We start from the raw sequence: 21,352 nt of genomic DNA, 5'->3' as shown, positions 1-21,352 counted from the left end.
TGGGTGGTTGCTAGGGTGTTGATGAGGTCTTCTGGGTGGTTGCTAGTTCATTCTGGGTGGTTGGATTTGCTAGGCGGTTGCTATGGTGTCTTAGGTGATAGCAAGGATGTTGTGATGTGGTTGCTAAGGTGTTCTGAGTGGTTGTTAGTGTGTTGCTATGCAATTACAAGTGTGTCCTGGGTGGTTGTTAGGGCATTCTGGGTGGTTGCTATGTGGTTGTTTAGGTGTGCTAGGTGGTTGCTATGTTGTCCTGGGTAGTTGTCAAGGTGTTGCTATGTGGTTGCTAAGGTGTAGCATGTTACTGTGTAGTTGTTCTGGTGTTCTAGGTAATTGCTATGTGGTTGCTGGCATGTTCTGGGTGGTTGCCAGTGCATTGCCATGTTCGGAGTGCTTTTGAGCATGTTGCATTCAAGTTTCTATGGTGTCCTGGGTGGTTGCTAGGGGTGTGGCTGAGGTTTTAATCTGAGTGGTTGCTAGGGCAATCTAGATGGTTGCTATGTGGTTGTTTGGGGTTGCTAGGTTGTTGCTATTGTGTCCTGGATGGTTGTCAAGGTGTTGCTATGTGTTTGCTAAGGTGTTCTGAGCTGTGTTTAACGTGTTGTTGTGTAGTTGCTATGGTGTCCTAGGTAGCTGCAATGGGGTTGCAGGCATGTTCTGGGTGGTTGCCAGGGCATTGCCGTTTGGGTGGTGACTTGTTCAGAGTGGTTTTGAGCATGTTGCAATCAGGGTGCTACGGTATCCTGGCTGGATGCTAGGGTATTGTTGTGGTCTCCTGGGTGGTTACTAATGGAGTCAGGGAGGTTGCTATGTGGTTGTTAGGGTGTACTAGGTGGTTGCTATGACGTCCTGAGTGATTGCTAGGATGTCGCAATGTGTTTGCGGGGATGTTTTGAGTAGTTGCTATGGTGTGCTAGGTGATTGCTAGTGTGATCTGGGAGGCTACAAGGGCTTTGTTTTGTGGTTGCTAATGTGTTCATAGTGGTTGTTAGCATGTTGCTATGCAATTACAAGGGTACTATGGGTGGTTGTTAAGGGCATTCTGGGTGGTTGCTATGGTGTCCTGGGTGGTTGTGAAAGTGTTGATATGTGGTTGATATGGTACCCTGCGTAGTTGCATGTTGCTGGGATGTTCTGGGTGGTTTCCAGACATTGCCATGTGGGTGGTGACTTGTTCAGAGTGCTTTTGAGCATGTTGCAGTCAGGGCTCTATGGTGTCTTAGGTGGTTGCTAGGGTGTTGTTGGGGACATCTGGGTGGATGCTCTGTGGTTGCTAGGATGTCCAGGGTGGTTGCAAGGTTATTGTTAAGTGGTTGATGTAGTTGATAAGGTGTTGATAAGTGTGTTGCTCTGAAGTTGCTATGGTGTCCTGCGTAGTTACTATGGCTGCTGGGATGTTCTGGGTCGTTTCCAAGGCATTTCTCAACTCCATGTCTCTATTATATTCTGGTCTCTAGATATGGCTCCCTCCTTTGCAAGTCTAGTTACCTTCTGAAGTATAATACTTAGGGTTTGTCCCTAATGTTAAATATGGGCAAAAGAAACATTATAAAATAGAGTAAGGAGGGCAGGCAGGCCATTCATTGAGCTGGGAGGAGCAGCCTCTTTTATCTGTACGAGAGAGGCTTTTTCACTGCTTTGAACATGTGCCAGTGTAGAAAGTGACACCCATTACAGAGAGCAGAGCCATCAGAGAGAAAATAGAGTGAGAAACAGACAGATAGATAGATAGATAGATAGATAGATAGTAATATGAAGACAGTGGCGTACTGTCTCTTTCCCACAGGGATCACACACCAATCAAAGTCAGGGCGAGTCTGAGCACGACTGTGCATGTGCTTTTGTGGTGATTTATAAGCATTTCCCTTATACTACTAGGGAAATTCATGAGCAAAATCCATTGAGCTGTAGTGAGTACTTGAGTGTACAAATATAAGGCTGAAATGCTGCTTGATTGGGTGTATGTGTGTGAAATAATAATGAGTGAATACTGTAGATTTGAGAGTGTTTAGGTGTGTCTTTGTCTCTGACCTGTAATGATGGCAGGTATTCCCCAACCGATGGCGTAGTAGAAGCGCATGTGGCCGTGATTGATGTTCCTGACCTCGGTGAGCATGCGGTAAATGTGCAAACCCTCCACAAACGTCCAGGCAAATGTACACGTGTAGAAGTAGTGCAGGAGGATGGCGATCACTGTACACACAAACTAAAAAAGAGATAAATGAGACATCATTAGCATTCAACAGTACCATTAAACCGTACCTCATACTCAATGATCCAGAAAGATATACAGTATACTGGCCCAAAAAGTATTAGGACACATATGTCGCAATTAAAAATATATGTATTTCATTGTAATCAAATGATTGTAGTCTCTTATGAGGCTCCATTTCAGTTAGGATGCTACTATAGAAGAGAGTTGCCCATGAAGGCAGGAGACAGCGAGGAGGCTTACTAAGTTTTAGAACAAACCCAAAGTTTACTGTACAATGCAAATTAGCTGTGTGCCAAACTCTTTATTTTTGCTACAGGTTTGTAGCATTGTGGTCCATTGGTGCCAAAAGTTTACTGCAGGTTCAACACCACCAGCACAGAGCCGCAAACTTCTGATAATAATTTGTGGCAAATTGTTTTGTTCACTGCAAATTTATTGTATATTACCTGACACTTTGTTACAAATAAACTATTTTTTGCAGCACATTTCTTTCCCTACAAATGTATCATATATTAAAGGTGCTGTAAGCAATTTTAGCCATTCTAAATTCCACAAGACTGAGCTGTTGAATTAGCCACGGGCCCTCTTTCCAAAACCCGCACATCAAAGATACTGTTGAGACTGACACCGAGCAGAAGAGCAGCATTAGTGCATGTTCCCATGGTTGTCAAATACAACATTAACAAAATAGTGCCCTCAACTAACAACCATTATGAATCTCAAAATGGCATTAAGTCCCAATGATCTAATTCAACTACAACACTATGAGAACCCCAAAAAATTACTGACAGGCAAAAGCGTCAAAGATTGCGGCCTGTGGACACATTTTTGTTTGCTGTTTTCAGAGTCTAGAGCTGTCTCAGAGACTGGTGAGATATCTCAGGACACTTATTTCAGTGATATCTTACAGGGAGTAGGAACATTTTCTGCATACCATTACAGAAAAAAAATTGCTCAAAGCACCTTCAACTGCCACTTTGTCACAAATAAAAAATTTTTTGCTGCAAATTAATTGTACATAAACTGCCACTGTGTCGCAAATAAACCATTTTTTGCAGCAAATTGTTTTGTTTGCTGTATATTTATCGTATATTAACAGCCACTTTGTCGCAAATAAAAAATATTTTGCTTCAAATTGCTTTGTTCGCTGCAAAGTTTTTGAATATTAACTGCCACTTTGTCACAAATAAAAAATGTTGCAGCCAATTGTTTTGTTTGCTGTAAATGTATCATATATTAACAGCCACTTTGTCGCAAATAAAAAATTTTTTGCTGCAAATTTATTGTACATTAACTGCCACTTTGTCGCAAATAAAACATTTTGGCGGCAAATTGTTTTGTTTGCTGCAAATGTATTGAATATTAACTGCTACTTTGTCGCAAATAAACAATATTTTGCTGCAAATTGTTTTGTTTGCTTAAAATTGAACGTACATTCACATGGCACTCTGCCGCAAATAAACAATTTTTGCTGCAAATTTATCGTACGTTAATTGCAACTTTGTCGCAAATAAACCGAATTGCGGCAAATTGTTTTGTTTGCTGCAAATGTATTGTATATTAACAGCCACTGTGTCGCAAATAAACCATTTTTTGCTGCAAATTTATCATACATTAACTGCAACTTTGTTGCAAATAAACCGATTTGTGGCAAATTGTTTTGTTTGCTGCAAATTTAAGTGTACATTAACTGCCACTTTGTCACAAATAAAAAAAATTTGCTGCATATTTATTGTACATTAACTGCAACTTTGTCGCAAATAAACAGATTTTCGGCAAACTGTTTTGTTTGCTGCCAATTTTAGCGTACATTAATCGCCACTTTGTCGCAAAAAACCATCTTTTGCTGCAAATTTATTGTACATTAACTGCCACTTTGTCGCAAATAAACCATTTTTGAGGCAATTTGTTTTGTTAGCTGCAAATTAATTGCATTTTAACTGCCACTCTGTTGCAAATAAAACATTTATGCAGCAAATTGTTTTGTTTTTGCAAATATATCATATATTACTCACCACTTTATCGCAAATAAACCATATTAGGGTTTTTTATTGCTATATTTATTGTTTTTAAATTAATGCCACTTTGTTTGATATTTTGTTATATAATGCAAAGACATTTTTAAGTGTCCAAATAGTTTTTGGAGCCACTGTACATCTAAAAGCCCATCTGTACAGACATAGAGCTAAACATTGTGTCTGGTTAAGACCATAACATGCAGACTGGCCTCACATTTATTAAAATAATGTGAGAGCAACTCTGACTCGACCCCTAGTGCTAGCAGACACCAGTCACAGCATGTCTCCATGAGATAATCTATTTGGAAAGTGGAATTTGAACATCAAATGTGCAAACATCTTGAGTTGTTAACCTATCACAGATACTAGGCAAGCCACTGTTGTTTCAAATGCCTATTTAAGTTTGATTTGTCATCATTTACTCATATTGTTCAAACCACATAAAAAGAAAGTCATACAGGGTTTTGAACAACAGGATGTGAGAGTACATGATGACAGAACAGTTCCTAAAAACCAGTAATAGTTAATCTGAATACAATTTTAGGCCAATAACACAACAAAAACAGGCAGTGTATATCTGTGTCAAACCCCATATAGAATTGATTTGTACAACTGAAACAGCTCTCTTCTACTCAGTGGCAGATAATCTGAAACCAAAAATAAAGCAGTTTTCCACCTCACGGTAATCATACCCATTTGTCAATCACTTCCCATTATGTAACCACAATGCTGCCATGCCCACAAGTAAATCCAGCTGTTGATTAAAGACTTAAGCAAGTAATTAGTGGAATTTGAGGAGGGAATCTTAGTTTCGGATATCGCTGAGAGGAAAAACTACGATGTGAGACAGACTCAATGAGAAGACACAAAACCACATTTGAGATCTAAACATTCACTTGTGATTTAATGAAAGATCAAACCCATAAAGCTATCCTTCTAATTTCATGTGTGGTCTTCTGTCTTCATTCTCACTTTTATTTTACAATAGCTTGCAGTATTTTCCCTTTTTAACCCATGTAGGTTTTCAACAGAATTTCTTTGAAGACGTGTTCCTCACCGGGTTGTCGGTCTGGTTGATTCCTATGAGGAAGACGAGCTCGGAGAAGAAGAGTGCGGCCACTAGGTTCTTATGGATGCTATGGAGATTGGAGCGTAGTTTGTGCAGGATGGCCAGCAGGATGAAGGTGATGAGGAGGGCCAGCAGGGAGGCGGAGACCGTGGTGTATGTGACGATCTTCAGAGGAAGAACATCTCCATGCTGAAAGAGCAAAAGAGAGTCAATACAGTCAGGCGTTTAGATCGAAAAGTGATAAAACAGGATGGAGGGAAATGGAGTGGAAGAATTTAAAACGTCCAAAATGAAATAGAAATGCTCTGATGAAATCAAACTGAGTGAGTGGGGGAAAATTAAGGCCTGAAACATACACAACTTTACACAAAACTTAACAAGTACATGAACGTAGATGCATCGTTATATTTCAAAATGTGTCCGAACGAAACACCAACGCACGCTGCATTCTCAGCACTGCCACTAGGGGTACTATAGCGAGCATTAGCATAAACCATCTACTTCTTCTCCACTACTGTCATGGTGGAACAACAGTGTAAAGAGAATCTTGTTGGGTTAGCTAAAGTCATGCATTTATAAATTATAAATGAATTATTTTACATGTGTTTGCATCTGCATTTGGGTACTTGTGTAAAGTATGTTTTTGAAAATGTTAGCCACATTACCTCTCTCTTGGAGATGTCCATTAGGACGGCAAAGCTGGTCATGTGATTGCACTGGCAGCTGATGTGGGTGTGGTTTCTGGAGATAAGGTCACATCCTTTAGACGACCAGCCGCCAGTACCTCCAACACTGATACACACAGAGATACCACACTCAGTTAATCATTTGGATACTAACTAGTAACTACTTGCTAAAAAAGTGGACTTTTTTTTTTACACTTCTTTATTGGTGTAACCAGTCCTGCTCAACCTGCTGAGATGGACTGCACAGACTTTATTTTATTTTTTACGTTTTTTAAGCTTATTTTATTTTTATCTTCTTGAATGCATGGGCTAGCATGAAATTTTGCGAGTTGCGCCCACAGTATTGCCCACTCTCTGTGTGAATAATGTGTAATTCATTGGATAACTGTTGCAGTCCTTATGTTGCAACTTGTAAGCAAGCAAACAACAGCTTTGAAATTCCCATTTGACTCTGTGTAATTTATGTTGTAGAACAGAACATGAAATTCTCTTCCAGTAATGTCAACCACAGACCAAACGGAAAGCACTATTAGAATGGATATTAGAAATTCCAGAGGGAACCAACTGTGAATTTAGGGTTGGCTTACAACTGTCGTCATGACTGAACAGCTATCGCAGACAGAAGAGGGTGTGAAATGATGACTGCTCTGTTAAAACTGGTAGCATTGAACACTAAAAATGTATTCTTTTCATCTGCATTTCATAGCAATCAAGTCTGGGCCTTGTTAGAAACCTTTTCATGCTAAGAAATTAATCTATGTACATATAAACAGGTGTATATGTATGAAAGGATTGTGTCTCACTTGATCGAGTGGTTCCAGAACACACACACAGGTTTAGTTCTCTCCTCTGTCTCTAACAAGTTGTAGTCCAGTGTGATTGGTCGCTCCAGAGGCATGTGTAACAGCTCGCCTTCACTGTATACGGTCGTGCTAACAATGGGCGTGTTAATGACCGGACGGTTTGGTAGCCTGCAGGAAAAATGGGCGATGATGTAAAATAGCTCATGCCAAACAGTGTTGAGGCAACAATGTTCTGTATTCAGTATGTAAGGGCATGTGTATGGAATGCTGCTCTACAAAACTTCTTTCTGAAAACTCTGCCTGTGGCGTTGCGTACCTGAGACTGCGGCGGTCAGGATCGTAACGCTCTGGTAACAGCTGACCCAAAGTTCTGTAGATGATGACTGCAGCCACAGGAAATGGAGGAAGATTCTCAATGTGCCTCTTCTTCCTCAAGGCCTGATTATGCTCTTTATCAGAGCTGCTCTGAGATGCTGCATCATCCGTAGGAGAAACTATCAGATCAAGAGAGTGCATGTGGAAAAATGGGTAGGAATGTATTGTATGATGATGGAATATAATTACAAAATTACTGAAAAAATAACAATGCTATGTTATGAACAATGCGTTTATGTACGCAATTATAATCAAGCTGCAACAGGTTTTTGTGCAGTTGAGCTCAAGTCCTCATCCGTCTGTCCAAGTATACCTGACACAAGGTGTAATCAAATACTTGAAGGAAAGACTGTATTGTTTACAGTAAGTTCAAACTTCTCAAGTGCATGTAAACGTACTGAATGTTCATACATTAACTGACATTTTTTCCTGAGACGCTGAAACAAGTTTTTGTGACTGTTCAAAGTGGAAATCGCACTTCATAACACCGGGTTAAAGCAGTGCTATGAACCTTTCAAAATTAAAAGTGTGAAACATTACTTGAAGGGATAGTTCACCAAAAAAATAAAAAATTTTCATCATTTCCTCACTCTCATGACATCCCAGATGTATATAACTTTCTTTCTACAGCAGAACACAAAGATTTTTTTTTTTTTTAAATATCTCAGCTCAGTAGGTCCATACAGTGCAAGTTAATGGTGACCAGAACTTTGTAGCTTCAAAACTCACATAAAAGTAACCATAGGACTCCAGTGCTTAAATGCATATCTTCAGAAGTGATATAATGGGTGTGAGTGAGAAACACAACAATATTTAGATCTTTTTTTTATTCTAAATCTTCACTTTAACTTAAATATTGTTCTGTTTCTCACCCACACCTATCATATCATTTCAGAAGTCATGGATTAAACCACTGGAGTCTTATGGATTACTTTTATGCTGAATTTATGTGATTTTTGGAGCTACAAATGTCTGATCACCATTCACTTGCACTGTATGGACCTACAGCTGAAATATTCTTCTAAAAATCTTTGTCTGTGTTTTGCTGAAGAAAGAAAGTCATACACATCTGGGATGACATGAGGGTGAGTAAATGATGAGAGAATTTTCATTTTTGGGTGAACTATCCCTTTAACTCAGGGTTAAAAGTAGCCTTAATCCAGGGTTTATCCCTTAAATACATACCTATACACTTTTGGTAACTAAGTAATTAGAAATATATATATATCTTCTTCTAATTGTTTAGTTACCAAAAGTGTATAAGGTCATTAGTGACCCAAGATATGTAATGGTGTTGCAATATATATATATATGAGCTTCCATAAAACATATTTTTATGATTATTTCATAGCTATAGAAGTTTACTATCACAGGATACCTAGTGTTTTTTTTTAATGCAAGACAAATGAGTACTATATTCATACAAATGACTACTATACTCTATGTATATGTAGTGTGAAAAGCCTTTCTGTCTTCAAGTTTATAAAAAAATGGGTTTTATTAATTGACTTTATCATAATTCATTGTTGTTTTGTGACTATGATGTATGTTTTTACCTTTATGCTCTGATGATTTGAAGCTGAATTCTGGGAACAAAACAGATGATTTCAAGTCTTTCGAACACTCTTGGTCGAATTTTTGTAAATTAGGGATTTTTGCTTCATCCGGATACATTGCGTCCAAATAATCTACTGCAAAAACTGAGGAGATGTCAAAGAAAGGTTAATTGCAAAACAATGTTAAGCATGTAATAATGCATTACACCAACTTAACATTTTTCTAAGCAGCTCAAATGTTTTTAAAAATGAATTTAGCTTTGCCACTCACTCATATTTTCTGTGATGATGATGAAGGGTTTTAGATAGGTCTTCCTCATGTTCTGAGCTACAGTGTTGGCATAATCCTCAAAGTTCTTCAGCAGATGTGCCGTACCCCTTTCTGTCCTCTGTATCTGATCCCAGTGCTCTTTATTACTGGCATCCAGGATTGCACTGCCAGCCTTCACGAGGTTCTGAAATATTCACATACATATTTCAGTATCAGACACAGATTTGGCTTCAGTTCTGACCATTAACATACTGAATTCAGGCCAAGTCGAGACATAATGAATGTGGTCTTTAAACGCATCCTTATCCTGAAACTATGTATCATGATAAGTGCATTCATGTTGGCAGATGTGCTCTAAACTCAGGCGTTTTCGTTCTCATGACATCAGTCACTATATGCTGTGTTATTTACAGTAATCCACTAAACCTCAAGCCTACAAGCTCACAATTTTGGGCTATGGCAAAGAATTATTACTTACCTCCAGAAACAACATGCTTATGCAGTGCAGAGGTCAACAGAAAAACAACCTCTAACAAACATGACACTGCTATAGCTATGAAGTAAAAAACTAAAATCTACAGTAAAAATCTTCACAGTAAGGAGAAATTACAAACCCATTTACATATCCCATAACCAAAGTTGAGCAAACCAAGAACACAATGATTGTTCAGAATAAAAGCATGAGTAAATCTCTGATAATGTAAGTGCTTTTCAACAAGCAAAATTTTTTGGGGGCTTTTACATTGTTGAACTAAGAAATTTGCCTTAGGATTTCAGAGGAATATACATAATCATTCAAGTCAATATGAAATGGCATTAGCAACTCATTTACAAGTATTTCAGAGTGAAACAGAATATTCAGAGAAAAAAAATGGAAGCAAGACATGACTTTTACTATGGCTAAGAATTAGGATTGAGGCAAATTAAAAAGCAGAACAGATGAACAACCAAAACCCACCTCATTAAATTTGCTGTCCCGCATGGCAGCCAGGTTAAAGCCCTGCTGCTGGCTCTCATAGCGCAGAATCCAGGTAATGAGCTGGTACGTGGTCTTAATGTCATTCCCGTAGAAGGAGCTGGTCTGATCTGTGGCGTTCTGTAACATGCGAGCGATGTCCTTCGATTTCTGCCCATCCATCCTTGATTCATTACGATGCAGCTCCTCATTCTGAAGAGAAAACAGTAGAAAAAGATAAGTTTCTTGCCCATAACACAAATGCCCACAACAATGTGAACCTCTTCAAAATGATAGGAATAAAATTAAAAGGAATAGTTGACTCCATAATGAAAATTCTGTCATCATTCACTTACCACCATGTTCTTTTAAACCCATATGACACTCTTGGTTTGAGCAACATGAGTAAATGGTGACAGAGGTTACACTTTTAAAAACAGTTAAATGTACCAGTTTCTTGAGGTGGGAGAAGGTGATGGTGGTACAGTTGAAGAGTTCAGAGGGCAGCCAGCCCTTCTCATCGCTGCAGTGTCTAACGGCAGTGCCTAAAGTCATTAATAGAAGAATTTGTGTTAAACTACAACAATAATTAAAAAGTTTTGCTTCTAAAGAAATCAACAACTGCAATTTTGAAACATACATATATAATCATGATGACTCACATGAGATGAAGACTCCAGTCATATCAGTAACCTTATAAAAGCTGTTTTATTCAACATGGAGATGGTCACCTCATGGGGCCTGCCATGTTATGATCACATGGCCAGCTAAATACTACTTGCTTAATCTAAGTAACTGCCCTGTTATTTGATATTTTCACTCATGTCTTAATCATGGCTGTGACTGTGAGTTGCAACAATGGCATATTATTTAACTGAAAACTATTACGCTTGACTGATTCTGCATCCATGCCCCTAGGTGTCAGTGTAAGTCCAAGATGACATGAACAAAAACTTAGTGACAGGACCTTTAAAGGTGAAGTGTGTAATGGTTTGGTGCTTGTCTTGCTGGTGGACCAGCATACCCATGCTTTTCGTCAGCAAAATCTAACAGCATGGTCTTTCTTATGAAGCTGGTTGAGCTGGACTGGTGGAACACCGGCACACCAGCATCCCTTGCTGTGGGCCCAGCACCCAAAACACAATGTTAGCTGGTGACCAGTAGTACTGATCTTTTCCTGCCACTGGTTGAAGAAACAGATAGTCCCTCACCAACTCACACCATTGGTTATGTCAATGTTTCGGACTGGTCGGGATGCTCAAACAGAGCAATGTTTTTATAGCGCCACAGAGCATCAGTGTTACACTTTCAGGTAACCACAACAAGTGGCTTACTTACAGTCTCTGCATATAAATCTAGGATACAAGAAAATATTTGAACAATGGAAAAACAACATACTTCACTTTTAATGCTAAACTTTCAGTGAAAGTACAGCGGTACAGGAGTTTCTCAATTAGAGAGTTCGTTCCAAACCCATTCTCCCCACATAGTCATTTAGCAGCAATTGTGTCTTTATATAAATGCTGCCAAGTTGTGTCCCTCAGTACTTTGTGTTTGTCGAATGGCTGCCTCTAGAGACGAGGCTTCATTAACATTCATTTACCGGATCAATGAAAAGATCTAACAGCAGAGCTCTGCCAATGAGAGCTTTTTGTAACAGGGCTGGGTAACGTCACTGGGGGGGGTGGCAGTGCCAAGCAAGAGAAACCACAGTAACACTGACATTTGTGCAGAACATGTGATTTCACTTCAAAGTCTTACACTTAAAGCTAAACCATAGCAGCTAGCAACACCAAATTAAATGTTAGGGTGGTAAAACCAACATTCTTATTCTTATTAATCTTTTGCCCTTGGACATTTCTAAACCCAACCTTGCCTGTTACGATACAGACTCTTATCTTCATTTAGTTTGTAAATTAATTTAGATATCCATATTACGTTGCCACAATATCAAACGCCATTAGCACTCACCAGTAGATCCCTTGGGGCAATTCATAGCGACTGGACGTCCAAATGTGGTTCTTGGCCACCAGATTCCAGCATCATAGGCCTTCGGGCAGGCGTTATACACAACTAAATAGTTAAGGGTGGGAAACATGATTATACTTGCTTGGCATTAGTCTAGATGCACATTACAGTAAGCTGAGGTCAGAATAATTCAGTACATACCCTCACAGCCAGAGACGGTGACTTCAGAGAAAGGGTTGTCACAGCGGTTGCACTGCCGGCCAATCACGCCCGCCTTACAGGGGCACTGACCCGTCTCTGGGTCACAGGTTCGAGAGTTGGCACCCAAATGGAAGCAGTCACAGGGGAAACATGTGTCGCTGCCCTTTGGTTGATAGTAGTTATCCTGTGTGGAAAAGAATACTTTGTCAAAGGACCCAGCATTTTCTAAATGCCCATCAACATTTGATGAATCGGAAAATAGTTAGCTAATTTGTAAAATATCTGGAAAACAGAAATGTAGCAAGCTTTGAAAAAGACCACACTGAAAGAGTCAAACTGGTTTTGGTGAATTACCTAAAAAGAAATAAATTTCTGTACCTTGCAACGACATTCTCCTGTAGTCTTGTTGCAGTCAGGGTTGAACCCTTTGCTGACATCACAGTTACAAGGGCCACACATTGGGCTGCCCCACCAACCCCGAGGACATGGTTTCTCCACCCTGAGTGAAAAGTTCATTCAAACATACATGTAACAAAACGTGCACGTTGACTTTAGATACACTACAGGATGTTCACAACCTATTCGTCTTGCATAATATGACATATTTCCGAGTGAAACACTATATTTAACAAGAAAAAAATGTAGGGAGGGACTTGGTTTTATCCAGAAAGTAAATAGGGTCCATTTTGAATGCATGTTGACTTATAATTAAGTATAATTCTGACATATAATTCAAGTACATTCATACATACATCAACTAAGAACTACTGCAATTAGTCATGGACAAGATTTGTCATGGCTTAGGGATCAACAGATTTGAGGTGTCAGCTGGTAGACTCTACAAGGTAAGTAATAACATAATACTGAAAAGACAGGAAACTGATGGGAAACAGGCTTGTGCCTGTTTGTACAAGCAAATAAAGACCAACAACTGAGGAATATAGGCCTGGGACTATTTCCTTGGGTGGCCTACGACTACAGCTAAACATACCCTAGTCTAGTATGTGAATGCTTCTAGCGTCACAAGCTCGATTTTCTGCGTCAAACTGTTCAAAGTTTTGTCTGGAGGAGAAAACTGACCATAGTGAAAGTTCATAATTTATAAAAGCCATTAAAAATGCCCTTGTGACAACGCTGAGTATGCAACACATACTTGCATCGCGTTATGAATTGTGTTCTGGCACATTTTGGAATGCAATGACATACTTGCAAAGAAACATGTGCACACATTTGAAAACCAGCTCTGAAATGTCCTTAAACTTAATTTGTGCTGAAAAAATCTCTGAAGACGGCTGAAGAAACATGCTTTAAAATATGCTAAAAGTGCAGACTGCATGACCGCATGGTGCTTATTAACAGTATCAGGTGCTAGCAATGTGTTTGAGTTTTAATCTAATAAAGGACAGTCATGCCAACAGAGCCAGGGGAAAAGACACCCGTGTGAGCCAAGAGTAGGCAGGGAATTCATTGCTGATCTCTAGGTTTAGTAGATTAAATATGAAAATAAAAGAGAGGAAACAAATCTGCTGAGCTTGTGTGGGCATGTGACAGAATGTAATGTGTTGATTTCCCCTGCTTTGTGAAAAAGAGCCAAGACAGTGACAGACAGACACACACACAAACACACACCACTGGAATGGAGATGATTGCCATAATGTTCCAAATGAAAACAGAAAATAATAGTATTTCGAGTCAAAAATGCATCAAATCATCTCAAAAACTCAATTAAGCAGCAAGAACAATGTTTAACCAGGCCAGTTTGATTGAGCTGACCAGTAAGAACCTGCTGCTTCACTAACTTGACCTGAATGACCTCCTTGGTCAACCAGCTTCATCAGAAAGATTATGCTAGCTGACCAGTTTGGTTAAGAGCATACTAACAGGGGGGCCTGGGTAGCTCAGTGAGTACTGACGCTGACTACCACCCCTGGAGTCGCGAGTTTGAATCCAGGGCATGCTGAGTGACTCCAGCCAGGTCTCCTAAGCAACCAAATTGAACCGGTTGCTAGGGAGGGTAGAGTCACATGGGGCAACTTTCACGTGGTCACTATAATGTGTGGTTCTCGCTCTCGGTGGGGCGCGTGGTGAATTGTGCGTGAATGCCACGGAGAATAGCGTGAAGCCTCTGCACGCGTTTCGTCTCTGTGGTAACGCGCTCAACAAGCCACATGATAAGATGCACGGATTGATGGTCTCAGACGCGGAGGCAACTGAGATTCGTCCTCCGCCACCCAGATTGAGATGAGTCACTACGCCACCACGAGGACTTAGAGCGCATTGGGAATTGGGCATTCCAAATTGGGGAGAAAATAAATAAAAAGAAAAAATAGAGTATACTAACAACTGTCAATCAGCCTGCACCAGCATCAAAACATTTAATGTAAAGCTGGTCTTTTAGCAGGTCAGTATGTCAGTGACTTACTTGTTCTCGCAGTACTGTCCATAGTAGTCCTGACTGCACTCACAGGTGTAACCGTGAGAAGAGCTCGGCTTACGAACACATGTGGACAAATGCTCACACGGGTTTAGATGACACGCATCTACACAGTCTTTCCCAAAGAAACCTGTGAATGACAGAAAGAAAGAACAAAGAAATGAGCAACTGAAAAAAAGAATGAAAGAAAAAATGAAAAGAAAAAGAATGAAAAAACAAAAGAAAAACAAAGAGAAATAGATAAAAAAACTAACGATAGAACAGACCAAGAAACAAAGAACAAACAAATGAACAAACAAAAGAAAAACAAAACAAATGAAAAAACAAAGAAACAAAGTTGGAACAAGCAAAAACAAATGAAAGAACAAATGAAAGACAAAAAAGATAGACAGACCAAATAAAAGAATGAACGGACGAAGAAACAAGCAAAAACAATGAACAAAAGAATGAAAGAATGAACAAACAAAAACAAAGAACTAAGATTAAAAAAAAGACCAAACAAAAGAAATAACGGACAAAAAAACAAAAACAAATGAAAGAAAACCAAAGGAAGAATCAACAAAAAACAAACAAAAGCAAGACAAACAAAATAAATAAAAAAAGAAAGAACAATGAAAAAAGACCAAACGAAAGAAAGAACAGAAAAAGAAACAACCTAAAGAGAACGAACGAATTAATAAACAAAAGAACAAAAAGATAAAACAAAAAGGAAAGAAAGAACAAGAATGAAAGATTAAACAAAAGAAAAACAGACAAAAAACAAACCAAAGAGAATGAAAGAATGAACAAACAAAAGAAAGAAAGAAAGAACACATTCGATGAACGTGTGAATTCTAAGACTTAAAAGAAATGCATCTGAATAAAGACTGTAAATGTACTGTAGGTGTGAGTACCGGGGTCACAGGTGCAGGTGTGTGCGCTCCAGTCATCTGTGCACTCGCTGTTCTCAGGGCAGATGTTGGAGTCACAGGGGTCAGACAGATCACAGCCCTCCTCTATGTGGATCTTTAGCGCCTGCTGCATGTTAATGTTAGCCGTGTTGGTGGCGGTCTCGCCCATCCTCACACCCTGTGACATACACACACACAAACACTCAGAGCAAATTTGTGAACACAAACACTTCATTCTATGTTTTGTTACGCAAGTTCGAAACAACTGTTTGAAGAGAAGTTTTGTTAAAGTTAGTTAACTTTACACGTTTCTAGAGCCACCTGATTAATACCACAAACAGCACTGAACTCAAGTCATGATTAAAATTCCTTTCTCCAGGTCTCACCTGCATGCATCCCTTAAAGCCCTGCTGAACACTGTTACTCCATCCCTGAAGTCCACCGACAAACAGACTCCTCAGCTTGAGTCCAGGCAGTTCATTCCCAATCTCGGCTGACTTCTGTAAGAGCATGCAAGGATTCAGCACACAGACATCTTCAGGACTGGCTTGATACGTTAAGACAGTGTAGCACGAAACTCACCATGAACATGTCGTAGTCCAGGAACACCTGTGCCATGTACTTGGTGTCTGTGCCATCTTTGCTGCTCCTCAGCTCCACGAGAAGGTGGTGCCATTCCCCGTCATTCACTCGAACCTCTGGGAAATCCAGCGTGGCCACCCTCTGCTCTCCCAGAAGAACTTCGAACTGCACATACTTGTCCCTCAACTTAGAGAAAGTTTGGAAAGGTTTTAAAACTAAACTAGACATTGGAATGAATGTATCCCTTAGAGACCCAAGCATATAGATTAATAATATATTTTCTTGAACATGTTTTTTTAGGAAGCCACTGATTATAAAAATTTAGATTTTTAGAAGTATATTTAGTTTTGACTTCAGGAAACAATGTCAGTCTATGGGAATATCTTGGTTTTTAAAGCTTGTTTTGCTTTATGGTGACTTTAGCAAGCTGTGACATTCAATATGCAATTTTTTCCAGTTTTGATACAGTTCAGAGTGACAACAACTGTTACGTGTAGTTTTTATTTATTTATAAAAATAGGTATTGTTTAATTTCTGTAAACAAACGTTGCAATTTTGCAATGCTGGGCCTCTAAGGGTTAAATACTGTATATTACTATAGCAAACTTTACATGGTAAAAAATAACTTTTTTAATTAAGCATTTTTAGCTTTTTTCTCATTTTAAAAATGATTTAAACACTAAAAACATTACATTTACAAAAATTATTTGTAAAGCAAAATTATGTAATTATGTAAAATTCTGTATGTTAAGACATGTTTTTAGCAAGTATATACTGAATTAAGTTTTTTTAAGTTTGTGTTTAGTAAGGTTTATATTTAAGCATAATCCTCACTAAATTATTATATTATAATCTTATGCAATTTTGTAAATGTAATACAAAAATAAGTAAACTTCTCTTATTTTACTCAAAAACAAGACAAAAATACTAATAAAAAATTATTTAATTATTATGCGAAAAGACAACTTTCGGGAGTCAAGAATTTTTTCTTTCCTTGCTGAAAGCTGGAAGAAAAAAAATCACAGCCAATCATATTTTATGATTAATAAACAATTATGTGGAGTGGGATTTTGGGATTTTACTGTGGGTGGAGCTATACAACACTACCGTAGGAATGGAAACCAAGTGACCAACATAACATATTGTTGTGAACTGCTTGTTGTTTGAATTAATTCTTCAGTTAATACTTACTGTTTGAATTTATATTTCAAACAAGCACAACTTCATATTATACTTGCATGTGCATTCTCACCAGAAGGTTAATTTGCGACGCGCCACCAGCATTGATCTGCATCAGCATTGCTGTTCTAGTGGTCTGTCTGGTGCGGAACATCAGGCCTATGTACCAGGGTACAGCGATGGTGATATCAGGCTCGTTCCATGACACCATGGCCTGACCGTCAAAGTGCTGTGGTGAAGGCATGACTGTAAGAAAGACAGAAATGCATTACAACGGGCTGCATAAAAATAAAAATAAAAATAAAAACATTAAAGACCCCATGATATCAAAATTGGAATTGTATTACTTTTAGTCAGTGTCTGTATGCTTTGAGTCTATATGTGAATGTACTACAAGTTGGCAAAATTCATTTTTAGCAGATATACACGTTTCAAAATGTAGTCTTTCTCTTCCAGGAAAATGGACAAAAAATATTGATGTGTCCAAACTTATGTCTAACAAAATGCTCCCTAGAATGAGAATGTCCTTCCCTTAAATACAACCAGCTTCTGATTAGCTATAGCAAATTTCTCTTGGCTGTTCCATAAAATAAAGATTATTGGCTATTTAAAGAAAATAAATATGTACCACCCAAATTTCTTATTTCAAAAGCAAATACATCAACAAGTAAAAAAAAAAAGAAAGAAAAACTGAGCACGTCAAACGATTTCATTGGTCTTTAATCTGTTGGAAACATGTTCTGGTTGTTAGTGCACGTGTCTTGACACATTTAGCTGTGGTGCTCATGTGCATAACGTGAGTTTGAGCTCACATCCACACTAATGAGGATCTGAAGTGGTCTGATGTGGTTTCTTGGGGGTCTAATGAGGTCTAATGGGGTCTTAAATGGTCTGATGTACCACATCAGACCATTTAAGACCTATTGTGGTCTGAAGTGATTTCTTTGAAGTCTGATGAGGTCTAATGGGGTATAATGTGGTCCGATGTTGTCTAATGGGGTCTGATGTGGTATCTTGGCTGTCTAATGAGGTCTAATAAGATCTGAAGAGGTCTAATGGGGTCTTAAGTAGTCTGATGTGGTTACTGTGGGTCTAATAAGGTCTAATGGGGTCTGAACTGGTGTGGTCTCAAGGGGTTCTGGTGAGGTCTAATGGGATCTGAATTGGTCTATTGGCATCTGAAGTGGTCTGAAGTGATTCCTTGGGGGTCTAATGAGGTCTAATGTGGTCTGAAGAGGTTTCATGGAGGTCTAATGTGATCTAATGGGATCTGAAGTGGTGTGATCTCTGATGTTGTTTCTTGGCTGTCTAATGAGGGCTAATGGGTTCTGAAGTGGTCTGATGTGGGTTATTGGGGTCTAATGAGGTCTAATGGGATCTGAAGTGGTCTGATTTGGTCTCGAGGGGTCCTGATGTGGTCTGAATTGATTTCTTAGCTGTCTAATGAGGTCTAATGGGGTCTGAAGTGGTCTGATGTGGGTTCTTGGGGGTCCAATGAGGTCTAATAGGATCTAATGTGGTCTAATGGCATCTGCAGTGGTCTAATGTGCTATGAAATGGCTTTGTGGAGGTCTGATGTGGTTTATTGGGGTCTAATGAGGTCTAATGGGGTCTGAAGTGGTTTAATGTGGTTTCTTGGGGGTCTAATGAGGTCTACTGGGATCTGAAGTGGTTTAATGTGGTTTCTTGGGGGTCTAATGAGGTCTACTGGGATCTGAAGTGGTCTGGCATGGGTTCTTGGGGGTCTAATGAAGTCTAACAGGATCTAACATGGTCTAATGGCATCTGAAGTGGTCTAATGTGCTCTGAAATGGTTTTGTGGAAGTCCGATGTGGTCTGAAGTGGTCTTATGTGGTTCTTGGGGTCTAATGAGGGCTAATGGGGTCTGAAGTGGTTTAATGTGGTTTCTTGGGGGTCTAATGAGGTCTACTGGGATCTGAAGTGGTCTGGCATGGGTTCTTGGGGGTCTAATGAAGTCTAACAGGATCTAACATGGTCTAATGGCATCTGAAGTGGTCTAATGTGCTCTGAAATGGTTTTGTGGAAGTCCGATGTGGTCTGAAGTGGTCTTATGTGGTTCTTGGGGTCTAATGAGGGCTAATGGGGTCTGAAGTGGTTTAATGTGGTTTCTTGGGGGTCTAATGAGGTCTACTGGGATCTGAAGTGGTCTGGTGTGGTCTTGAGGGCTCCTAATGTGGTCTGAAGTGATAACTTGGCTGTCTAATGGGGTCTGAAGTGGTTTGATGTGGGTTCTTGGTGGTCTAATGAGGTCTAATAGGATCTAACATGGTCTAATGTGCTCTGAAATGGTTTTGTGAAGGTCTAATATGGTCTGATGTGGTTTATTGTGGTCTAATGAGGTCTAATGGGGTCTGAAGTGGTTTAATGTGGTTTCTTGGAGGTCTAATGAGGTCTGGTGTGGTGTCTAGGGGCTCTGATGTGGTCTGAAGTGATTTCTTGGAGTCTTATGAGGTCGAATGGGGTATGATGTCATCTATTGGGATATGAAGTGGTCTGGTGTGGTCTCTAGGAGTTCTGATGAGGTCTGAAGTGATTTCTTGGAGTCTTATGAGGTCTAATGGGGTATGATGTCATCTATTGAGGTCTGAAGTGGTCTTGTGTGGTTTCTTGGCTGTCTATTGAGGTCTAATGGGATCTAAAGTGGTCTAACGGGGTCTGCAGTGGTCTGATGTGGTTTCTAGGGGGGTCTAATCCGTTTTTAACAATTGTTTTCCAAATTATGTAGTAATGGAGAGCGTATTTTTAAAACACTGGTGGAGAAAAACGCTGTTCACGTGGGGATGAGAAGTGCAAACAGCGAATGGGTTTTCAAACTAAAATGTATTAGTGTGCATTTTCAGTTCCATTTTCCCCTTTGCTTCACATAATTTATTGTCCTCTGTATATTGTTAAAACTGGTGAAAAGGCCAAAAGTAAACTAAACGAAAAATCTATCTTCACAATATTGATTAACTGTCCTGAAATTTCCATGACTTAAGATTCTATTCATTTTCATGACTTTTCCAGACCTGGAAATCACAAAAAAAGTTTAATGTACAGTATCTTGACAATCATGTCATTAGATCAATAATAAACCTGCAGTTTAAAGGAGTGAAGATTCCTTGAGCAAACTGGGCCTTTTCAGCTCTATACTCCCTTCTCTTGTTTGATTTGTGTGCAGTCAGATCACATAGCAGAAGTGTGATCATATGGAAACCCAGGAGTGCAAGAGTGCAGTCACACAGAGTCAAGTGAGGACTCGATGGGTGTTCAGGTAAGAGAGTTGATCAAAGACAGGAAAAGCGTGAAGGAGCTAATCCTTATACAAACACACTCCACAGCTCCAGCTGTGGCCCTGCAAGTACCAATAAAGATTTGTACAGGTAATACCTTACCTGAGACCACCATCACAGCAGCAGCAACAGCACAGAGAGCATTATTAAAGAAACTACTCTAGATTTAGAAATAGAAGATGCTTTCCTGGAGAGAGGCAAACAACTGGAGTCCTAGAGAGGCATTTTAGCAGTGTTTGCTTAGGCAATCATCCATATTCTTTGGGTTAAAGGGGTGTTCACAAAGTCAGCAAAAAAATCACAAAAAGTTGCAGGCATTTTCTTAATTTGCAAGTTGGACCTGATCCATAAATCTCAAACCAAATGTCAACATTTCGGAAATTCGAAGACACATAATAAACTTGAGCATTACAAATTCTGACAGACAACATTTAAATGAATGAATTCACTCACTCTGTAAACAAACCACCACCTCAAAAACAGAGCTATCCTATGACGAAAACAAACCACAAAGACAGGGCGACTTCAGGCATCCATATCATCAGCATCAAAAATACGCCTTTTCCTGGCAGCCACGCTTCTATGGCAGAATATTACATTGGAGGGGGGTTGATGATGGCATGACTTGAACATCAATGCTTGATAGCGGAGCGCTGCCCAAACAGGCCTGCGAAGAGACCTGAAGCATGATTCACGCTATCCCCTCTCGTGTGGGTGCCCCAAGCTGTACATGATGTCCAACCGCGAAAACAGCTATCGGGTATGTCAGGTACACTATCATTTGGATTGTTTCAACACATGCAAACACACCCACACTTGCACACATTCATCAGTTAATCACAGTAGACATTGCCTATAAT

The 21,352-nt window shown here is 39.4% G+C and overlaps 1 protein-coding gene across 3 annotated transcripts in view; it reads right to left on the bottom strand.

The window, feature by feature from the left end:
* celsr1a (cadherin EGF LAG seven-pass G-type receptor 1a) overlaps positions 1-21,352 on the bottom strand; it is a 142,551-nt gene that overhangs the window by 16,695 nt on the left and 104,504 nt on the right. For all 3 annotated transcript variants that reach the window (XM_051691543.1, XM_051691544.1, XM_051691545.1), the window contains exons 9-25: positions 17,273-17,445; positions 16,021-16,206; positions 15,825-15,938; positions 15,442-15,616; positions 14,537-14,678; positions 12,493-12,613; positions 12,115-12,298; positions 11,917-12,018; positions 10,396-10,490; positions 9,949-10,158; positions 8,991-9,174; positions 8,720-8,863; positions 7,105-7,282; positions 6,789-6,956; positions 5,965-6,091; positions 5,288-5,488; positions 2,029-2,203 (exon numbers count right to left, since the gene is read on the bottom strand). In XM_051691543.1, the coding sequence (XP_051547503.1) occupies positions 2,029-2,203; positions 5,288-5,488; positions 5,965-6,091; positions 6,789-6,956; positions 7,105-7,282; positions 8,720-8,863; positions 8,991-9,174; positions 9,949-10,158; positions 10,396-10,490; positions 11,917-12,018; positions 12,115-12,298; positions 12,493-12,613; positions 14,537-14,678; positions 15,442-15,616; positions 15,825-15,938; positions 16,021-16,206; positions 17,273-17,445 (2,679 nt within the window). The remainder of the gene's footprint in view (positions 1-2,028; positions 2,204-5,287; positions 5,489-5,964; positions 6,092-6,788; positions 6,957-7,104; positions 7,283-8,719; positions 8,864-8,990; positions 9,175-9,948; positions 10,159-10,395; positions 10,491-11,916; positions 12,019-12,114; positions 12,299-12,492; positions 12,614-14,536; positions 14,679-15,441; positions 15,617-15,824; positions 15,939-16,020; positions 16,207-17,272; positions 17,446-21,352) is intronic.

This window comes from Myxocyprinus asiaticus, chromosome 47 (genome assembly GCF_019703515.2).
Source record: "Myxocyprinus asiaticus isolate MX2 ecotype Aquarium Trade chromosome 47, UBuf_Myxa_2, whole genome shotgun sequence".
Classification (NCBI taxonomy): Eukaryota; Metazoa; Chordata; class Actinopteri; order Cypriniformes; family Catostomidae; genus Myxocyprinus; species Myxocyprinus asiaticus.
Note: the sequence above shows the minus strand (reverse complement) of the source record. Positions and strands in the feature narration are given on the sequence as shown.